Source organism: Macrosteles quadrilineatus, unplaced genomic scaffold (assembly GCF_028750875.1).
Source record: "Macrosteles quadrilineatus isolate MER2022 unplaced genomic scaffold, UCM_ALF_1.0 Scaffold_992__1_contigs__length_23321, whole genome shotgun sequence".
NCBI lineage: Eukaryota > Metazoa > Arthropoda > Insecta > Hemiptera > Cicadellidae > Macrosteles > Macrosteles quadrilineatus.
Window position 1 is genome coordinate 293 of NW_026543585.1, and position 17,777 is coordinate 18,069.

The following is a 17,777-nucleotide window of genomic DNA, read 5'->3' on the forward strand; positions in this document are numbered from 1 at the left end:
TATGAGGTTAACATGGTAAACTCCAGGGCCACTGAGGCGGAGCCCGAAAGGATTTTTAAAATAAGAATGCGACTAAACAAGGTTAGGCAAAAGTCTGGAACCCTCAGTTAACTTTTTAAAGCGTTGCAGTAGGAAAACCAAACTTGACACATATTTACAACATAAGATTGCACTTTTCCCCCAGCCCCCAAAATGGGGTATTTTGGGGGCAGCCCCAAATTTTCAAATGTAAACACCTATCATGTTTGTGCTTTACTGTTTGGTTATACAGGGTGGTAAAAAAGTCCCTGGACAGTTAAACATTTTGAAAAATAATTTAGATAGAGCTACAATACTTGGTACAAAGTTACAGGGCATAAAACTCTATTTTAACACATATTCAGTGATCCAATAACTCTTCAGGGGGACGGCTCACAAGGAGTCGGAAGAAAATCTTAAATGGAAGCATAGGTCCAATATGCACATCAAATTAAAGGCCTTTTTTAGAAGAATACAATGCCACAAACCGCACTTCAAAAAGTTGATCCTGCGCAAAATGACAGTTGTTCAAAGATTCATTTAATTTACATTGCTATTATACGCTTTCTCCTCAGGGGGCAGGCACAGCCCTAGGAATCGGAAGAAAATTGTTAACGTAAGAATAGGTCGATATGCACATCAAATTAAAGGTCTTCACTTGTAGATTACGATGCCGTAAATTCAAGCTCAAAAGAATGCCTGAGTAAAAAATGACAGTCGTTCAAAGATTCGAAATATGGCGGATTCAAGAAATCTTTGAACATCTGCCATTTTGCGCAGGATCAATCTTTTGAAGTGCAGTTTGTGGTATTGTATTCTACTAAAAAAGACCTTTAATTTGATGTGCATATTGACCTATGCTTCCATATAAGATTTTCTTCCAACTCCTTGTGGGCCGTCCCCCTGAAGAGTTATTGGATCACTGAATATGTGTTAAAATAGAGTTTTATGCCCTGTAACTTTGTACCAAGTATTGTAGCCTCTATCTACATTATTTTTCAAAATATTTAACTGTCCAGGGACTTTTTTACCACCCTGTATAACTAAGGACAAGTTATTGTTTATGATTAGACCGTATTATTTGGTTAAACGAGGTTTTAAATGGCTGTAATAACGGGAAACAAATTGTAAACAAAACACGACCTCTACAGAAAACCGTACAGAACTAACAATAAAATTGGCTTCAGCTGTTCCATAAGGATGGGAAATCTACTAAGGGAGTATGTTTGAGTATGTTTTATCTATGTTATTACTTATGTTTAGGCCTACATTTCAGCCATCTTATTTTATTGTTCAACTAGCTGTACCACGGGCTTTACCCCGTTTAACTTCATAAGTATTCGCATGGCTCAATCACGTCCCGGTTGAAGTTCGTATTTTATTGTTCAATAAGTAAGTCTTTTTGCAGTTTTTACACATTGAAATACATGATTGATAATTCAGTTCATTTTAGTCTTTTAAAGGTGTTTTACTTTTGAGTCTTACATTAAAATAAGCCCTACATTTTTCGTAGGCCTATGTTTTATCTTTGACTATCAATACAACTAGACATTCCATCCCCATATTAAATTTGTAACCAGCTTTTTCATTAAAATCCTCTGTATCCAATAGCCAATGGTATTATTAAGGGCAGTATTAAAATGCCGTCTCTAAATCGTCCTAATAATGGTAGAAGACCTACATTCCAGTTACATTACAATCATATCCTCCATCAAGAATACTTGGTATTAATAATCATAAATTATTTCCAGCAAAGAAAGCTGAGTTTTACCGATTGCAGGGGTTGAAATGAAGACCAATGTTTATGTTGCACAGTTGAATTTAAATGTCAAATTTCCCCTCCTGTTGTAATACTTTAATAGGCCTACTCGTTTTTTTAAATAGTTACTGTTTTTTCATACTTTAATATAGCCTACTTTAACCGATTGTAAGGGTGAAAAATGAAGTCCAATGTTTTTGTTGTAGGCTACAGTTGAATTTGAATGTTAAATTTCCTTTCTCTTTTTTATACTTTAATGCCCTTTTTTGGATGTTAATAGCAGATTCCAACTACTGTAATATTTTCCTGGTCAAAACTACCATAATGCACTTTTGGAAGAGGTATCTGAATAACAATATGTAGTAAAAACAAATCAGAATTATTATAATTTTAACCAATAAAACCACATTACTACATCTATTGACTTTTTTACATTTAGTTACTTATACAAATATCAAATCACGTTTGTTCCGCTCAACTGGCTTTCACCTCTCTGAAAGCAACCCTAGTATTTTAATATTTGAACGATCACGTTAAAACCTTTGAGCATAAACATTTACTGAAACCATGTACTTCATTTTATGTTATGACGTTATAAATATGATGCCACAATATACCTCACAATATATGATTCACAATATATGATTTGCAATCAAAATTAAGATTTATTTTCTATTTTCTATAAATTGGAGAAATCCAGTGCCTATTAGTTATTGGACTCCTCATAATCAGAACAATCAAAATCTACACAAAATTAAAAACAGTTAGTTCATAAACTCCATTCTAATCCTTTGCGCGTTCGTCTTCTTCCACATTCGCCGTATTACTTTGTATACCCTCCAGTTGGATAGAGTAGCTGTGCAAGATTACTACATAGTACAAAAAAAGCATGGTGTAAATAAACTTAACACATTGTATAACTAACTGCGTGGGTTCCTTCGGCTCTAATATGCCATGAACTATGAATAGCGTCACCAGATACAAGATGTTAAAGAGCCAGAGAAACAACGTCAACATGGTCGCGAACTCGACGATGCTTGCATCTACCAGTAAAAGGGCTATCACTATCAACCAGCTGTTGAGAACAAACAACATAGCCAGCACCAGCGCCACTGCCTTCTCCGTCACCGTCACCGGTAATGTGTCGTCTCCTGTAGCCTCTGCACGGGTCAACAGGAACACTGCCTCTATGTTCAACAACGCTGTCACCATCATCATCACTGCTATAACAAAGCTCCCTGTACGGAGGCTACAGCAGCAGCACTTCTCAACCGTTGGAATGGTAAACTTCATCCTATTGCTATAATTTCTTCAATGACGCTTCACTGCATGCCACCTCATGGTTCAATAAAGCATAAAACTCCTTTTGGTTTTTGGTTTTTGTTTCGTGTTATGTGAACGGTTTTATTTGTAAACAAGTTTCAGTAATATCAGCTGTTTTTGTTGACGAGAATAATTTTAGAGACAAAGACAACCAAGCAATTAAAAAATAAGTAATAGAGCTAATCATTGACTATTGTCAAAGAGCTAATTCGATATTGTTGGTTAAGCTATGATAAATGGAAGAGTAAACTAATTAAGGATATACAAACGTGATTTAATCGTGTTGCCGTTTGCGCTGATTAACTGGTTCTAAGAAATCAACATCCAAATGCAGGGTGCACGTTATAAATTGTGTCTTGCATCTAATTTGTCATCTAAAAAATCTTGCGGTGAGCAACGTCGAATAGAGAGAAAGACAATATATGTGTCAAATACTTCACAAATCTTCGCGTCCAATGTTCACAATCTCATACGATGAATTGTTAATAAGTCCTTCAATGCTTTGCTTTACTTAACAAGATACCCAAAAATTTGAAAGAGTGAAATAGTGTTTATTCTACTGTCATTATAACCTACTCAGTTTCAATAAAGTAACTTATTAATCAGAACTACCACTTTCAAAATTTAGCTGCTCTTTTATTTTTATAAATTTATGCATGACTCGTCTCTGTCTTAGTTTAAATCAGTATGAAATTGTACACTACACACCTTCGTTACAATACCAAAGTACAATCAGTAGGCCTAATTCAATGATAGATAATTATTGATTCAAATGTTTTGTCATTTTGTGCGATTGAAAAAATAAACATATGAAAACAATCTACACGTACCGCAAATAACTATATCTTAAAATTGTCTTTATGTGATTCATAGAAATGAAAATTGTATTAAAAGTGTATTGTTAAAACCAATTTTATCCTTACTCGTTATGGTTCAGTGGTGTACAAATGATCACAACTGTGAAATTATGTTTTTAATTGGTGTTTACTCAACCAAGTGTATTGCAAAAACATGTTATTGTTTTGTACTCGTTGTTGAACACTTATTGGAAAGAATTTGGATGTTATTTTGAAGAATATTTTGAAGACAAGCAAAGCTATAAAATATGTTGAAATTAGTTTCCAATTATATTTTTTTCCATAATATTAGTCAGAGGCCTGTCAATGAATGAGTTTGTTGCTCTTTTTCAAAGCTATTTTTAATGAACTTTTGAAATAGAAATACACTAAATCTATTGAACACTCTTTAATTTTAGGCATTCATCATTTCAGTTTTCACAATCGGTAAATTTCTAATTTCCTAATTACCGTAACAGAACAAGTTTTTTAAGCAATGTAGATCGTGTTATTTATCACGAAAGAACTGTTACGCCGTTGGTATATTTGAATTACTTTGAGCGAGTTTGTTGTGTCCAGGAAACTAACTTGCATCGGTTTGGTCTTATTTTTGTTGCAATTTAGTAAAGTTGTAAATAATATAAAACATTATGAGGCTACTTTAGCTAGCCACAAGGAAAAATTGAAGCTCTAAAACCTTCAATACAATGAACCTGTGTCAATTTGTAAAGCCTAGATACTTTAACATATAGGTACATGAACAACCCTTGAATGTTGACTCAGTGATTGCACACTTGTGGGCAACGAACATTTGACAAAAAATATTAATTTAGTAAACAATTGTTTGCTTTGTTTGAATGAATTGGTTTTTTACAACTTCGGTAATTTATATGTATAACTCAACATTTGAATAAAAATGTTGACAATTTGTTTAAACTCTTCAGAATAATCTTTATCAGATTCCGTTGCTTCAGATTGCTCCCTCTGTATTATTGGCAATATGATTACTACCCCCCCCCCCTCCCATGCGCTTTCCGAATTAAAATATGAGCAGAGTACCCCCGGCTTGTCGTTAGAAGTGACCAAAGGGGAAGGATTCACTTATTTTATCGCATCTTCCACTTTCAATCTTAATTGGACTGAGATCACTAGACACACCATCATGGAAAGCCCTAGTGGCATTTGGGCATTGGAACGTTCATGTGGCCTGAGATCACTAGACACGGCATCATGGAGAGCTGTAGTGACAATAATGGATTTAAAGGTTCCTGTGGCCTGAGATGACACGCCATCTTAAAAAGCACTGGTGACATTAACGAATTGAAAGGTTCCTGTCGCCTGAGGTCACTAGACACGCCATCATGGAAAGCCCTAGTGACATTTATGGATTGAAAGGATCCTGTGGCCTGAGATCACTAGACACGTCGTTATGGAAAGCCCTAGTGACATTTAGAGATTGCAAGGTTCCTGTGGCCTGAGATCACTAGACACGTCGTTATGGAAAGCCCTAGTGACATTTAGACATTGAAAGGTTCCTGTGGCCTGAGATCACTAGACACGTCGTTATGGAAAGCCCTAGTGACATTTAGAGATTGAAAGGTTCCTGTGGCCTAAACTATACTAGACAAGGCATCATGGAGAGCTCTAGTGACATTAATGGGTTTGGTTCCTGTGGCCTGAGATAACTAGACACGCCATCGTAAAAAGCACTGGTGGCATTAACGAATTGTAAGGTTCCTGTGGCCTAAACTATACTAGACACGGCATCATGGAGAGCTCTAGTGACATTAATGGGTTTGGTTCCTGTGGCCTGAGATAACTAGACACGCCATCGTAAAAAGCACTGGTGGCATTTACGAATTGTAAGGTTCCTGTCACCTGAGGTCACTAGACACACCATCATGGAAACTAAAAAAAAAGACACTCACTAGAAAACCCTAGTGAGATGTTCACTAGAAAGTCCTAGTGACATTTAGGGTTTGAAAGATTCCTGTGGCCTAAACGATATATATAACCTTTAATTTCCGAATGTCTGGTAAGAAAACAAAATAACTTTTAGCCACGATAAAAACATATTTCCTGTTATAAATACCAATACAACTATCAAATTGAGCTTAGTAGTTCAAGCATTCTTGATTTAAATTGCAACTATAGGTCTTATCAGATCATAAAATATCCTCCCGGGAAACCCCCTTGAATGCTTAGCAAGACACAGGTCTTAAACACTATCATAGCTCTGTGAAAACTAATTTTCCTCTTGTTCTTCATCATTGGTGGCACCTGTTTTGTCCTGTTCCTCATGTAAAGGAGAGTAGTTCCACAAAACTATAGAAAAATAGCATAAGATAAAGAAAGCCATAATGCCAGACAACCAGGTAAAAAATACTTGGTACGATGGGAACAGTACAAACGCCATAACGAGGTTGATTGACCAGTTTGCTAGAGCTATCAAGCACGGGATTCTTACAGCGACTGATTGCTTGATAAGAATTCCAACAAGTATACTTAGTCCACAGACCAAATAGGTTGTCCCACTACACACTGCCAGAATGTTTTCAAAGTCCGATTGTTTATCTTTATTTCTCAATACCCCAAACCCCCACAGACAGTTTAAAGCACCACACAGTACGAAGAATAGTCCAATAAGAATACTTCCCGTACGTACATTAATGCCAAAACAGCAATACCACACTTTCGGAATCTCCATTGTAAACTTCATTTTTACATTGTTTATTGATATCAGATTGACATTTTTTCTGTTTATGAAGTGCTGTGACAGTTGAAATCAGCTGGGGTAAAACTTGATCTAAAATGTTTGGATTTAAATGGCAATACTACACGAAATTGTATAATACATTATTTGGTACATTTACAAAATATATCTTTTTTCAATTTTAGCAAATTTCCCATATAGGGAATAAGCTATTACCGTAGGTCTCATGGTAAGACCTGGACTCTGACCGATATACTTTTTCGTTTTGAGGTCCCCAGACGGATGCCGAAAACACCATCCGTTCAAATTCACACACACACACACACACACACACACACACACACATCCACACACACACACACACACACACACACACACACACATATATATATATATATATCTTACTAATATTATAAATGTGAAAGTGTGTGTGTGTGTTTGTTTGAAGTTGAATCACGCATTAACTACTGGACGGATTGGGCTCAAATTTGGCATGATGATAGCTCACATTCCCAATTAACATATAGGCATATTCTTATCTCAAAAATCCTTTCGGGCTCCACCCCAGTGGCTCTGTAGTTCCATATGTTAACCTTATGAGTAATCATATTTAACGGGTATTAAAGAATTTAGTCCGCTGTTTCACATATAGAAGTTGGTTCTATGATATGCAAAGGCATTAAAAAGTTACAAGAGGTTCTAACCGCGAATTCACGGGTGTACAGAAGCCACCATAAAATTAATTTAATCAACTTTGACTTTATATTTCATTTAAATTGCCCAAGTTCAAGAAATTGTCTTAAAGGATGTTAAAAGCAGTGGAACCTTCATACCTTACGTCCTGAGGTGGCTTATCATTATTCTGAGTTCATGGAAAATCGTATCAACGTGGCTACATAGAATAGAAAAGAAACAAAAAAACTTTCAAAAAACTAGGTCATACAGCTCTGCATTTGCAATGGGGAGTTCTGAGTCTCACTTAGACGAATCAACCTAAGTGAGGCCTAAATTAAATAGACCTATATCCACGACTCCTTTACCATCGGATTGTAAAGTTAATACCCTCTAACATTGTATTTTATTGCTGGCATTATTACTGTGGCGGAGCACGGGTGGTTAACTAGTACATTTATAAGGCTAGGTTTCTATGAAAAATAAGATATTTTCCAGCGACCATGTTCATGCTAATCAGCTTGACCAAGCAACGTATGCGATTTCCAATTCAAATCATGGCCGTTCCAAAGTTTGTGAATGTTGTGTAGTATTGCATGCATCCACAACTAAAACACGACTAAATCCACAACTAAAGCATTGACTTTGGTTACTTGAATTGGAGTTTCCACCCAGTATATTTGAAGAAGTTTTTAGATCCAGTTACTTCATTTCTTTTTACTAATATTTTCTTATTTTGGGATAGGTCTCATAGTTTGCACTATAACCTTTGGTCGTTGTCACCAATAACGTTCATTAGTTTATAAATATGTAAAAAAATTGTAATTAAATTTTATTGCACATTTATTTGTGAAATAGTGAGGTGTACGTTAACGAAAAAATGTGCTCTGCGTACACTAGAAAGTATGACATATTTGGACTTAATTATTAATCCTTTAACTTTGGCTTTACTGATACATCAAGATCCACTACAATAAAATTCCCATGACACCATTAGTAAATTTATCAATAGTATCAATAGTCTTTGTTAATATTTAATGACTCAAGATTTATTTCATTTACAAGGGAAAATTGATGGAGGCTATTTAAAAGTATTTCTTAGTATTCATACACTATTGGTTTGACTTTTTTACTTTCTTTACTACGACATTTAAGAAATTTAATTCGTACTCACAGTGTTAGAAAGCGGATTGAAAATAAACTAGTGTACCTGTTGCTCGAATTCGAGCAATTGCTAAGTATTACTACAGGCGTTATTCAAAACAAATAACATTCATAATTTCTGATAACTTTAAAATATACGGCTCAAAGATTATGAAAATACTTAAGATGTACATAACAGATCGATATAATCAACATTTATTGTAAATAGTGTTTTCTACAAATAGCCTTACTCATAGCTGCATTAGGCTTCCAGACACGTTATGTGGTCAAAGCCTAACAGCACGACTCCCTTCCCCATACCGCCCTGAGCGATAGGGATCATTGAGGTTCTTAGTTTTTGTTTGTTTCTTTTTTTTAAATTTTAATGCCTGTATGTATCCCTTGTCTTTTCCTATTTCCCTAGCTACTTTTCTAAACGTCTCAATTGCTTCCTTGTCACTCATCATGCTTTATTTTCTCATCTCTAGGCCTATCTTATCCAAGACTTATTCATGTTCTCTCCTATTTGTCTCCTAAAGTAAACAATTTATAAATACGTGACTCGTGGTTTTTATTTCTCCACATCTACATACTTCCTCTTCCACCATGTGAAATCTTCACAAAATCGCCTTGAAATTTTCCATGTCCTGTGACAAACTGCGTTTCATAATGGTCCATCTCCCAATCTTGTTCCAGTCTCTTTCTGATGTTAGGTTTAGGTATATATCCGAACGTTTACCTTTAAAACGTTAACATAAAACACTGCTCCCAACGCATTTTACACTCATCTAATATCTCCTCTCTTCTGTTTCCGATTTACTTCTACCCACCTCCTTGTCTTCTGAAATCAACAGCTTATGCAGCGATTATCCAACAGTCCTAAATTGAATGTGAAATCTTCAGGCGACTGTTGGAGAGCAAACTTTAACCCAACACGGAAGGGTGCTTGCTATTCGGCTATCAACTACAATAGTATGATTTGTATTTAGTTCGCATCTATCAGTTAAAGTTCGTCGGCCTTCTCCTGTTTACCGTCCTCGTCGACGTCTTATAGTCTCCCATTGAGATATAGATTATAACTGGAGTCACTACTATCTGGTTAAACATTAGAGAAAAACGTGCCACTGTTTTTGCTGGTTTGTTTTCGGCGTTTAGTGTTGTTAGGTTGGCCGTGTGATCGGTTGGTGAGATGCTGTCAAATTCCAATTCATCATAACCTAACCATACCATTCATTATTTGACGTTAGGCCTATCCGTTATTTCAAGGACTCATATCAAAAACTTATTTAAGTTATTGCACGTTAAACCCTGTGCATTTAAAGTTATTTTGAAACATTATAAATTGTTTTTGATAGTAAATAGATAGGCTACTAACTTATTTACCTCTTTTCAAGCTATGTGGTGAAAATAGGCTAGTCGTTTCCTGGTTTGGAGATATTGGTTTAGTCTTGGGTTTAGCCCTATGGCATTTGATAAAGAACGTCCATCGGTTTATGATCTTGTTAAAATGGGTTACTCTTGCTCGTAAAATAAATAAATAATCTTATATTGCAATCATAATGTTGACATATTTTTGATTGCTATCAACAAGACAATGGGAATAGGATGACGCCATCTTGATCTTGCCTCTAATTTGACAAATCCCTCCAACCGATCACCTGGCCAACCTAACAACACGAAGCTCTGAAACAAAACCATCAAAAACAGTGGTACGTTTTTAAAACACAGAGTGGTGACTCCAATTATACTATTATAGCTCAGTGTAGTCTCCATTATGTCGAACGTTTTTTTCGGTTATGTTTTGATGTTGTGCAAAATTTTAGTATAGCCAGCTGTTTTAAATATTAGTGTCCATTTCAAAGTATTCATCTGTTCAAATGTAAACAAACATTTTCTCCCTAAGAATAACATGGGAGCTTTGAAGGCCACTGGGGCAGAGCCCTGATGGAATTCTAAAGTTTTTTTGTTTGATGGCAAAACTACATGCCAAGACCTTTCTAACGACACCTTGAACATGGTGATTGGCATCACCACCACTCCAAAACAATTATGACAAAAAAATGCCTAGCGTATTAAATGTATAGATTATCAGTGAAAATATACTATGGCGTATTAAGAACTTTTATTTGAGAGATAACAACAGTAAATCGTCGGTTTTTCATACTTATGCATTGCTCCTGCTTTATAAACTCCATTATCACCTAGCTATCCGACTTAGGCCTAAGTTATTTCCAAGTAGTCTAGTACATTTTTCAGTTTTTAAATGTTTACGAAAGCATTCCTTAGGAACATACATACTAGGCTCATTTAATGAGCACAGACTGTAAACATTGCGTAGCCCTTAGCCTGAATGAGAAGCGAATAATGTGAACTCGGTAACCGTTGACTAAAACTACTTCGAAACATTCAATTAATGATTTTACAAACTTTTCATATGCAGATACGTTAGTGACGCTCGTTTCAAAAGGTTTCTAGTGTTTGAAGTTCATTGTTGGTGATGGTGAGTTAATGTTGTTCAAAGGTTTATTGCGGACATTTTCCATCACGAATGTAAAAAAACAATACACAACGTTTCGGGAACTGGAATCTGATCCCGTCTTCAGGTGAAAAAACTTAACTAACACATTACAACTAACAATACACAAACGCCCAACCTAAGTTGGAATACACTACCGAGGGTAGTAGTCAAAAAATATGCACTGTATAGCAGTCAAGTCATGATACAACATGCAATTAATAACAAATCACAAAACACTATAATCTATAAAAGGTTTACGTACAAAAAACTCACACAATGGAACACTAACAACACCGTACGCTATGACTCCACCAATGAGACTGAACCAACATGGCTGACCAATCGGAAACACGGAGACAACAGAAAAGGCTTCCGGTCCCTGGAAAAGTAAAACCAACAAAATGGCGGAGCGATGTACGATGCCGCAAGATGGGTGTTAATTATGTTTATTCATATCACGAGTTTTACTACGAGTTAACATAACGTGCGAATTTTGAGGAGAACTCGTTATTTCCCTATTTATTGAACAATTAAGTTCCCTATCCTTTAGTTCCTTGTTCAAAATGGGTAGCCAAAGTGGCCTTATTTCAACCGATGACTGACTGATTGGTTGGTCTGCTAATTTAATGTATGAGGCTTCAATGAGTTTACGTTTGAAAAAATGAGGTTCCTTATGGACAATTTTTGCCTCTTCAAAATTCATACGATGATTTTCGGACCAGCAATGATGAGCGATCTTAGATTTTTCCACTAAACCTTTTTTGGTGTTTTCTCTGTGTTCTTTGATTCTAATGTTCAACGGTCTTTTTGTCTCGCCATAGTAAGGCCTGGAACAATCATTGCAATTTATTCTGTAAACACAGTTTTTAGTATCCTGAGTGTCATTTTTGGGTTTTGTTTTGACGAGACTCTGCCTAAGTGTGTTTTGTGTCCTAAATGCTGTTTGCACATTAAATTTCCTAGCAACCCTTCTGATTTTTTCCGACAGTCCTGACACATACGGGATTGACATGTGGACGAGTTTTTCCTTGCGATTTTGTAAAGGTTCACGCGTAGCCCTATCTTTCTTGCATTTGTTTATAATGGATCGAGGGTATCCGTTACTAGCCAAATCCTGTTCTACTTTCTTAATTTCATCCTTTAACTCATCCTGATTGGAGCAAATGCTCTTAGCCCTGTCAAACAGAGAGTAAGCAACCCCCTCCTTGACAGAAATTTGGTGGTTTGATTGAAAGTTTAGATACTGCCCTGTGTGTGTTTTTTTTCTATAAACAGATGTTCTAAGACTGTTCAAATGCTTTTCTACGCACACGTCCAAAAAGGGGAGTTTGTTTTGTGATTCCACCTCCATGGTTAGTTTTATGGAGGATGAAACGCTATTAAGATGCTCTAAAAACTCATTCAATTTATCATCTCCATGAGGGAAAACCACGAAAGTGTCATCGACATATCTCCACCATATCCTCGGTTTGAGCCGAGCTGAAGCCAAAGCTTTTTGCTCAAACTCCTCCATAAAGATGTTGGCAAAGATAGGTGACAATGGTGACCCCATGGCCATACCCTCATCTTGACGGTATAATTTACCCTCTAATTGGAAATAGTTACATTGAGTACACAACTCCAAAAGTTCCATTATGACGTTAACAGGGAGTTTAGTTCTGTTTGCTAAAGTATCGTCGTTTGTGAGACGGGTCTCAATTATTTTTAGGGTTTCCGAAACGGGGACATTCGTAAACAGACTTTCAACATCGAAGCTGACCAGCTTGTCAGTACAGCCAGTACGATAGATTTAGACTTTTCTACAAAATCTTTGGAGTTTTTGATAAACGAATCAGTGTTTCCTACTAAAGGCTTTAAAATGTCCAGAAGGACTTTAGACAATTCCCTACAAGCAGAATCACGGGAGCTAACTATTGGTCTCAGAGGAACGTTAGGTTTGTGGATCTTAGGTAACCCGTACATGTGTGGAATTTTGGAATGGTGTGGTGTCAACCGAGTCCTTTGTTTGTCGCTAAAAAACTTTTTGTGTTTTCTTAGAGTACTAGCGATTTTACGCTCGAAAGTTTCTGTGGGGTCTTTTTTCAATTGGGTGTATTGGCCAGATTGCAAAGTTTCTAACATTTTTTCTTCGTATGTCACAGTATCAAGAACTACCGTGGCATTCCCTTTATCCGCGGGCAAAATCTTTACAGTACCGTCTTTCCCAAGGACTGATACTGCTTTGGTTTCCTCTTTACTAAGATTAGGTTTAGGAGTAGGAATTTTCTTTAGTAAAATACTAGCTTCACAACGGAACTGATCCCCCTGAGACTCAGGTAACTGAGAAACAGCAGACTCAATCCCTGTCACAAAATCCAGCGTTTTAACTGATTTAGGCACAACGGAAAAATTTAGCCCTCTGCTCAAAACAGAAATCTCAACTGGGTTTAGAACTTTAGAAGACAGATTCACAACTTGGTTTTTTGCATCATCACACTGTGAAATTTGAGTATTCCTATCAATGTTATCGGGAGGTCTGAGATGTTGTAGTTTAGCCTTTTGCCTAGCCTTCACATTTTCCGATTCTTTGTTGAACCTATTTTGTATGCTTTGAAAGATGTTTTGAAAATCAGAACCTATTATTAGTGCCAATTCAGCTTTTTTGTTCTCAATAGAGCTTTTCAGAAGTCTTTTTTCTAAACGGTGGTGTTCAATTCTTTCATTGATTAGAGATTTAGAAGCTAAAGACATTATTTTGCTGGCTTTGAAACTTTTGTAAGGAGGCTTTAGGTAAAAACCTTTAGGTATCAAATTTTCACGTTTGCATTTCACAAGAAAGGTCAAATGGTTTGTGTGATTAGCCAATTTTAAATGCATTTGTTCCAATTCACTTATTTGATTACTTACTCCGGGTCCGTACCGAGAATCAATTCTTTGTTTGAAGTTCATTGTTGGTGATGGTGAGTTAATGTTGTTCAAAGGTTTATTGCGGACATTTTCCATCACGAATGTAAAAAAACAATACACAACGTTTCGGGAACTGGAATCTGATCCCGTCTTCAGGTGAAAAAACTTAACTAACACATTACAACTAACAATACACAAACGCCCAACCTAAGTTGGAATACACTACCGAGGGTAGTAGTCAAAAAATATGCACTGTATAGCAGTCAAGTCATGATACAACATGCAATTAATAACAAATCACAAAACACTATAATCTATAAAAGGTTTACGTACAAAAAACTCACACAATGGAACACTAACAACACCGTACGCTATGACTCCACCAATGAGACTGAACCAACATGGCTGACCAATCGGAAACACGGAGACAACAGAAATGGCTTCCGGTCCCTGGAAAAGTAAAACCAACAAAATGGCGGAGCGATGTACGATGCCGCAAGATGGGTGTTAATTATGTTTATTCATATCACGAGTTTTACTACGAGTTAACATAACGTGCGAATTTTGAGGAGAACTCGTTATTTCCCTATTTATTGAACAATTAAGTTCCCTATCCTTTAGTTCCTTGTTCAAAATGGGTAGCCAAAGTGGCCTTATTTCAACCGATGACTGACTGATTGGTTGGTCTGCTAATTTAATGTATGAGGCTTCAATGAGTTTACGTTTGAAAAAATGAGGTTCCTTATGGACAATTTTTGCCTCTTCAAAATTCATACGATGATTTTCGGACCAGCAATGATGAGCGATCTTAGATTTTTCCACTAAACCTTTTTTGGTGTTTTCTCTGTGTTCTTTGATTCTAATGTTCAACGGTCTTTTTGTCTCGCCATAGTAAGGCCTGGAACAATCATTGCAATTTATTCTGTAAACACAGTTTTTAGTATCCTGAGTGTCATTTTTGGGTTTTGTTTTGACGAGACTCTGCCTAAGTGTGTTTTGTGTCCTAAATGCTGTTTGCACATTAAATTTCCTAGCAACCCTTCTGATTTTTTCCGACAGTCCTGACACATACGGGATTGACATGTGGACGAGTTTTTCCTTGCGATTTTGTAAAGGTTCACGCGTAGCCCTATCTTTCTTGCATTTGTTTATAATGGATCGAGGGTATCCGTTACTAGCCAAATCCTGTTCTACTTTCTTAATTTCATCCTTTAACTCATCCTGATTGGAGCAAATGCTCTTAGCCCTGTCAAACAGAGAGTAAGCAACCCCCTCCTTGACAGAAATTTGGTGGTTTGATTGAAAGTTTAGATACTGCCCTGTGTGTGTCTTTTTTCTATAAACAGATGTTCTAAGACTGTTCAAATGCTTTTCTACGCACACGTCCAAAAAGGGGAGTTTGTTTTGTGATTCCACCTCCATGGTTAGTTTTATGGAGGATGAAACGCTATTAAGATGCTCTAAAAACTCATTCAATTTATCATCTCCATGAGGGAAAACCACGAAAGTGTCATCGACATATCTCCACCATATCCTCGGTTTGAGCCGAGCTGAAGCCAAAGCTTTTTGCTCAAACTCCTCCATAAAGATGTTGGCAAAGATAGGTGACAATGGTGACCCCATGGCCATACCCTCATCTTGACGGTATAATTTACCCTCTAATTGGAAATAGTTACATTGAGTACACAACTCCAAAAGTTCCATTATGACGTTAACAGGGAGTTTAGTTCTGTTTGCTAAAGTATCGTCGTTTGTGAGACGGGTCTCAATTATTTTTAGGGTTTCCGAAACGGGGACATTCGTAAACAGACTTTCAACATCGAAGCTGACCAGCTTGTCAGTATCAGCCAGTACGATAGATTTAGACTTTTCTACAAAATCTTTGGAGTTTTTGATAAACGAATCAGTGTTTCCTACTAAAGGCTTTAAAATGTCCAGAAGGACTTTAGACAATTCCCTACAAGCAGAATCACGGGAGCTAACTATTGGTCTCAGAGGAACGTTAGGTTTGTGGATCTTAGGTAACCCGTACATGTGTGGAATTTTGGAATGGTGTGGTGTCAACCGAGTCCTTTGTTTGTCGCTAAAAAACTTTTTGTGTTTTCTTAGAGTACTAGCGATTTTACGCTCGAAAGTTTCTGTGGGGTCTTTTTTCAATTGGGTGTATTGGCCAGATTGCAAAGTTTCTAACATTTTTTCTTCGTATGTCACAGTATCAAGAACTACCGTGGCATTCCCTTTATCCGCGGGCAAAATCTTTACAGTACCGTCTTTCCCAAGGACTGATACTGCTTTGGTTTCCTCTTTACTAAGATTAGGTTTAGGAGTAGGAATTTTCTTTAGTAAAATACTAGCTTCACAACGGAACTGATCCCCCTGAGACTCAGGTAACTGAGAAACAGCAGACTCAATCCCTGTCACAAAATCCAGCGTTTTAACTGATTTAGGCACAACGGAAAAATTTAGCCCTCTGCTCAAAACAGAAATCTCAACTGGGTTTAGAACTTTAGAAGACAGATTCACAACTTGGTTTTTTGCATCATCACACTGTGAAATTTGAGTATTCCTATCAATGTTATCGGGAGGTCTGAGATGTTGTAGTTTAGCCTTTTGCCTAGCCTTCACATTTTCCGATTCTTTGTTGAACCTATTTTGTATGCTTTGAAAGATGTTTTGAAAATCAGAACCTATTATTAGTGCCAATTCAGCTTTTTTGTTCTCAATAGAGCTTTTCAGAAGTCTTTTTTCTAAACGGTGGTGTTCAATTCTTTCATTGATTAGAGATTTAGAAGCTAAAGACATTATTTTGCTGGCTTTGAAACTTTTGTAAGGAGGCTTTAGGTAAAAACCTTTAGGTATCAAATTTTCACGTTTGCATTTCACAAGAAAGGTCAAATGGTTTGTGTGATTAGCCAATTTTAAATGCATTTGTTCCAATTCACTTATTTGATTACTTACTCCGGGTCCGTACCGAGAATCAATTCTTTGTTTGAAGTTCATTGTTGGTGATGGTGAGTTAATGTTGTTCAAAGGTTTATTGCGGACATTTTCCATCACGAATGTAAAAAAACAATACACAACGTTTCGGGAACTGGAATCTGATCCCGTCTTCAGGTGAAAAAACTTAACTAACACATTACAACTAACAATACACAAACGCCCAACCTAAGTTGGAATACACTACCGAGGGTAGTAGTCAAAAAATATGCACTGTATAGCAGTCAAGTCATGATACAACATGCAATTAATAACAAATCACAAAACACTATAATCTATAAAAGGTTTACGTACAAAAAACTCACACAATGGAACACTAACAACACCGTACGCTATGACTCCACCAATGAGACTGAACCAACATGGCTGACCAATCGGAAACACGGAGACAACAGAAATGGCTTCCGGTCCCTGGAAAAGTAAAACCAACAAAATGGCGGAGCGATGTACGATGCCGCAAGATGGGTGTTAATTATGTTTATTCATATCACGAGTTTTACTACGAGTTAACATAACGTGCGAATTTTGAGGAGAACTCGTTATTTCCCTATTTATTGAACAATTAAGTTCCCTATCCTTTAGTTCCTTGTTCAAAATGGGTAGCCAAAGTGGCCTTATTTCAACCGATGACTGACTGATTGGTTGGTCTGCTAATTTAATGTATGAGGCTTCAATGAGTTTACGTTTGAAAAAATGAGGTTCCTTATGGACAATTTTTGCCTCTTCAAAATTCATACGATGATTTTCGGACCAGCAATGATGAGCGATCTTAGATTTTTCCACTAAACCTTTTTTGGTGTTTTCTCTGTGTTCTTTGATTCTAATGTTCAACGGTCTTTTTGTCTCGCCATAGTAAGGCCTGGAACAATCATTGCAATTTATTCTGTAAACACAGTTTTTAGTATCCTGAGT

The 17,777-nt window shown here is 36.6% G+C and overlaps 1 protein-coding gene across 1 annotated transcript; it reads right to left on the minus strand.

Moving 5' to 3' along the window:
* Positions 1-2,492: 2,492 nt before the first annotated feature.
* Positions 2,493-3,161, minus strand: LOC128982691 (uncharacterized). Its single transcript, XM_054401631.1, has one exon. It carries the CDS (start codon positions 3,068-3,070, stop codon positions 2,561-2,563), a length of 510 nt encoding a protein of 169 aa, XP_054257606.1. The 5' UTR covers positions 3,071-3,161; the 3' UTR covers positions 2,493-2,560.
* Between the last annotated feature and the right edge of the window lie 14,616 nt (positions 3,162-17,777).

Bases quoted from the DNA above. Each gene is read 5' to 3' on its own strand.
- LOC128982691 (XM_054401631.1), bottom strand. From the start codon at position 3,070: ATGAAGTTTACCATTCCAACGGTTGAGAAGTGCTGCTGCTGTAGCCTC.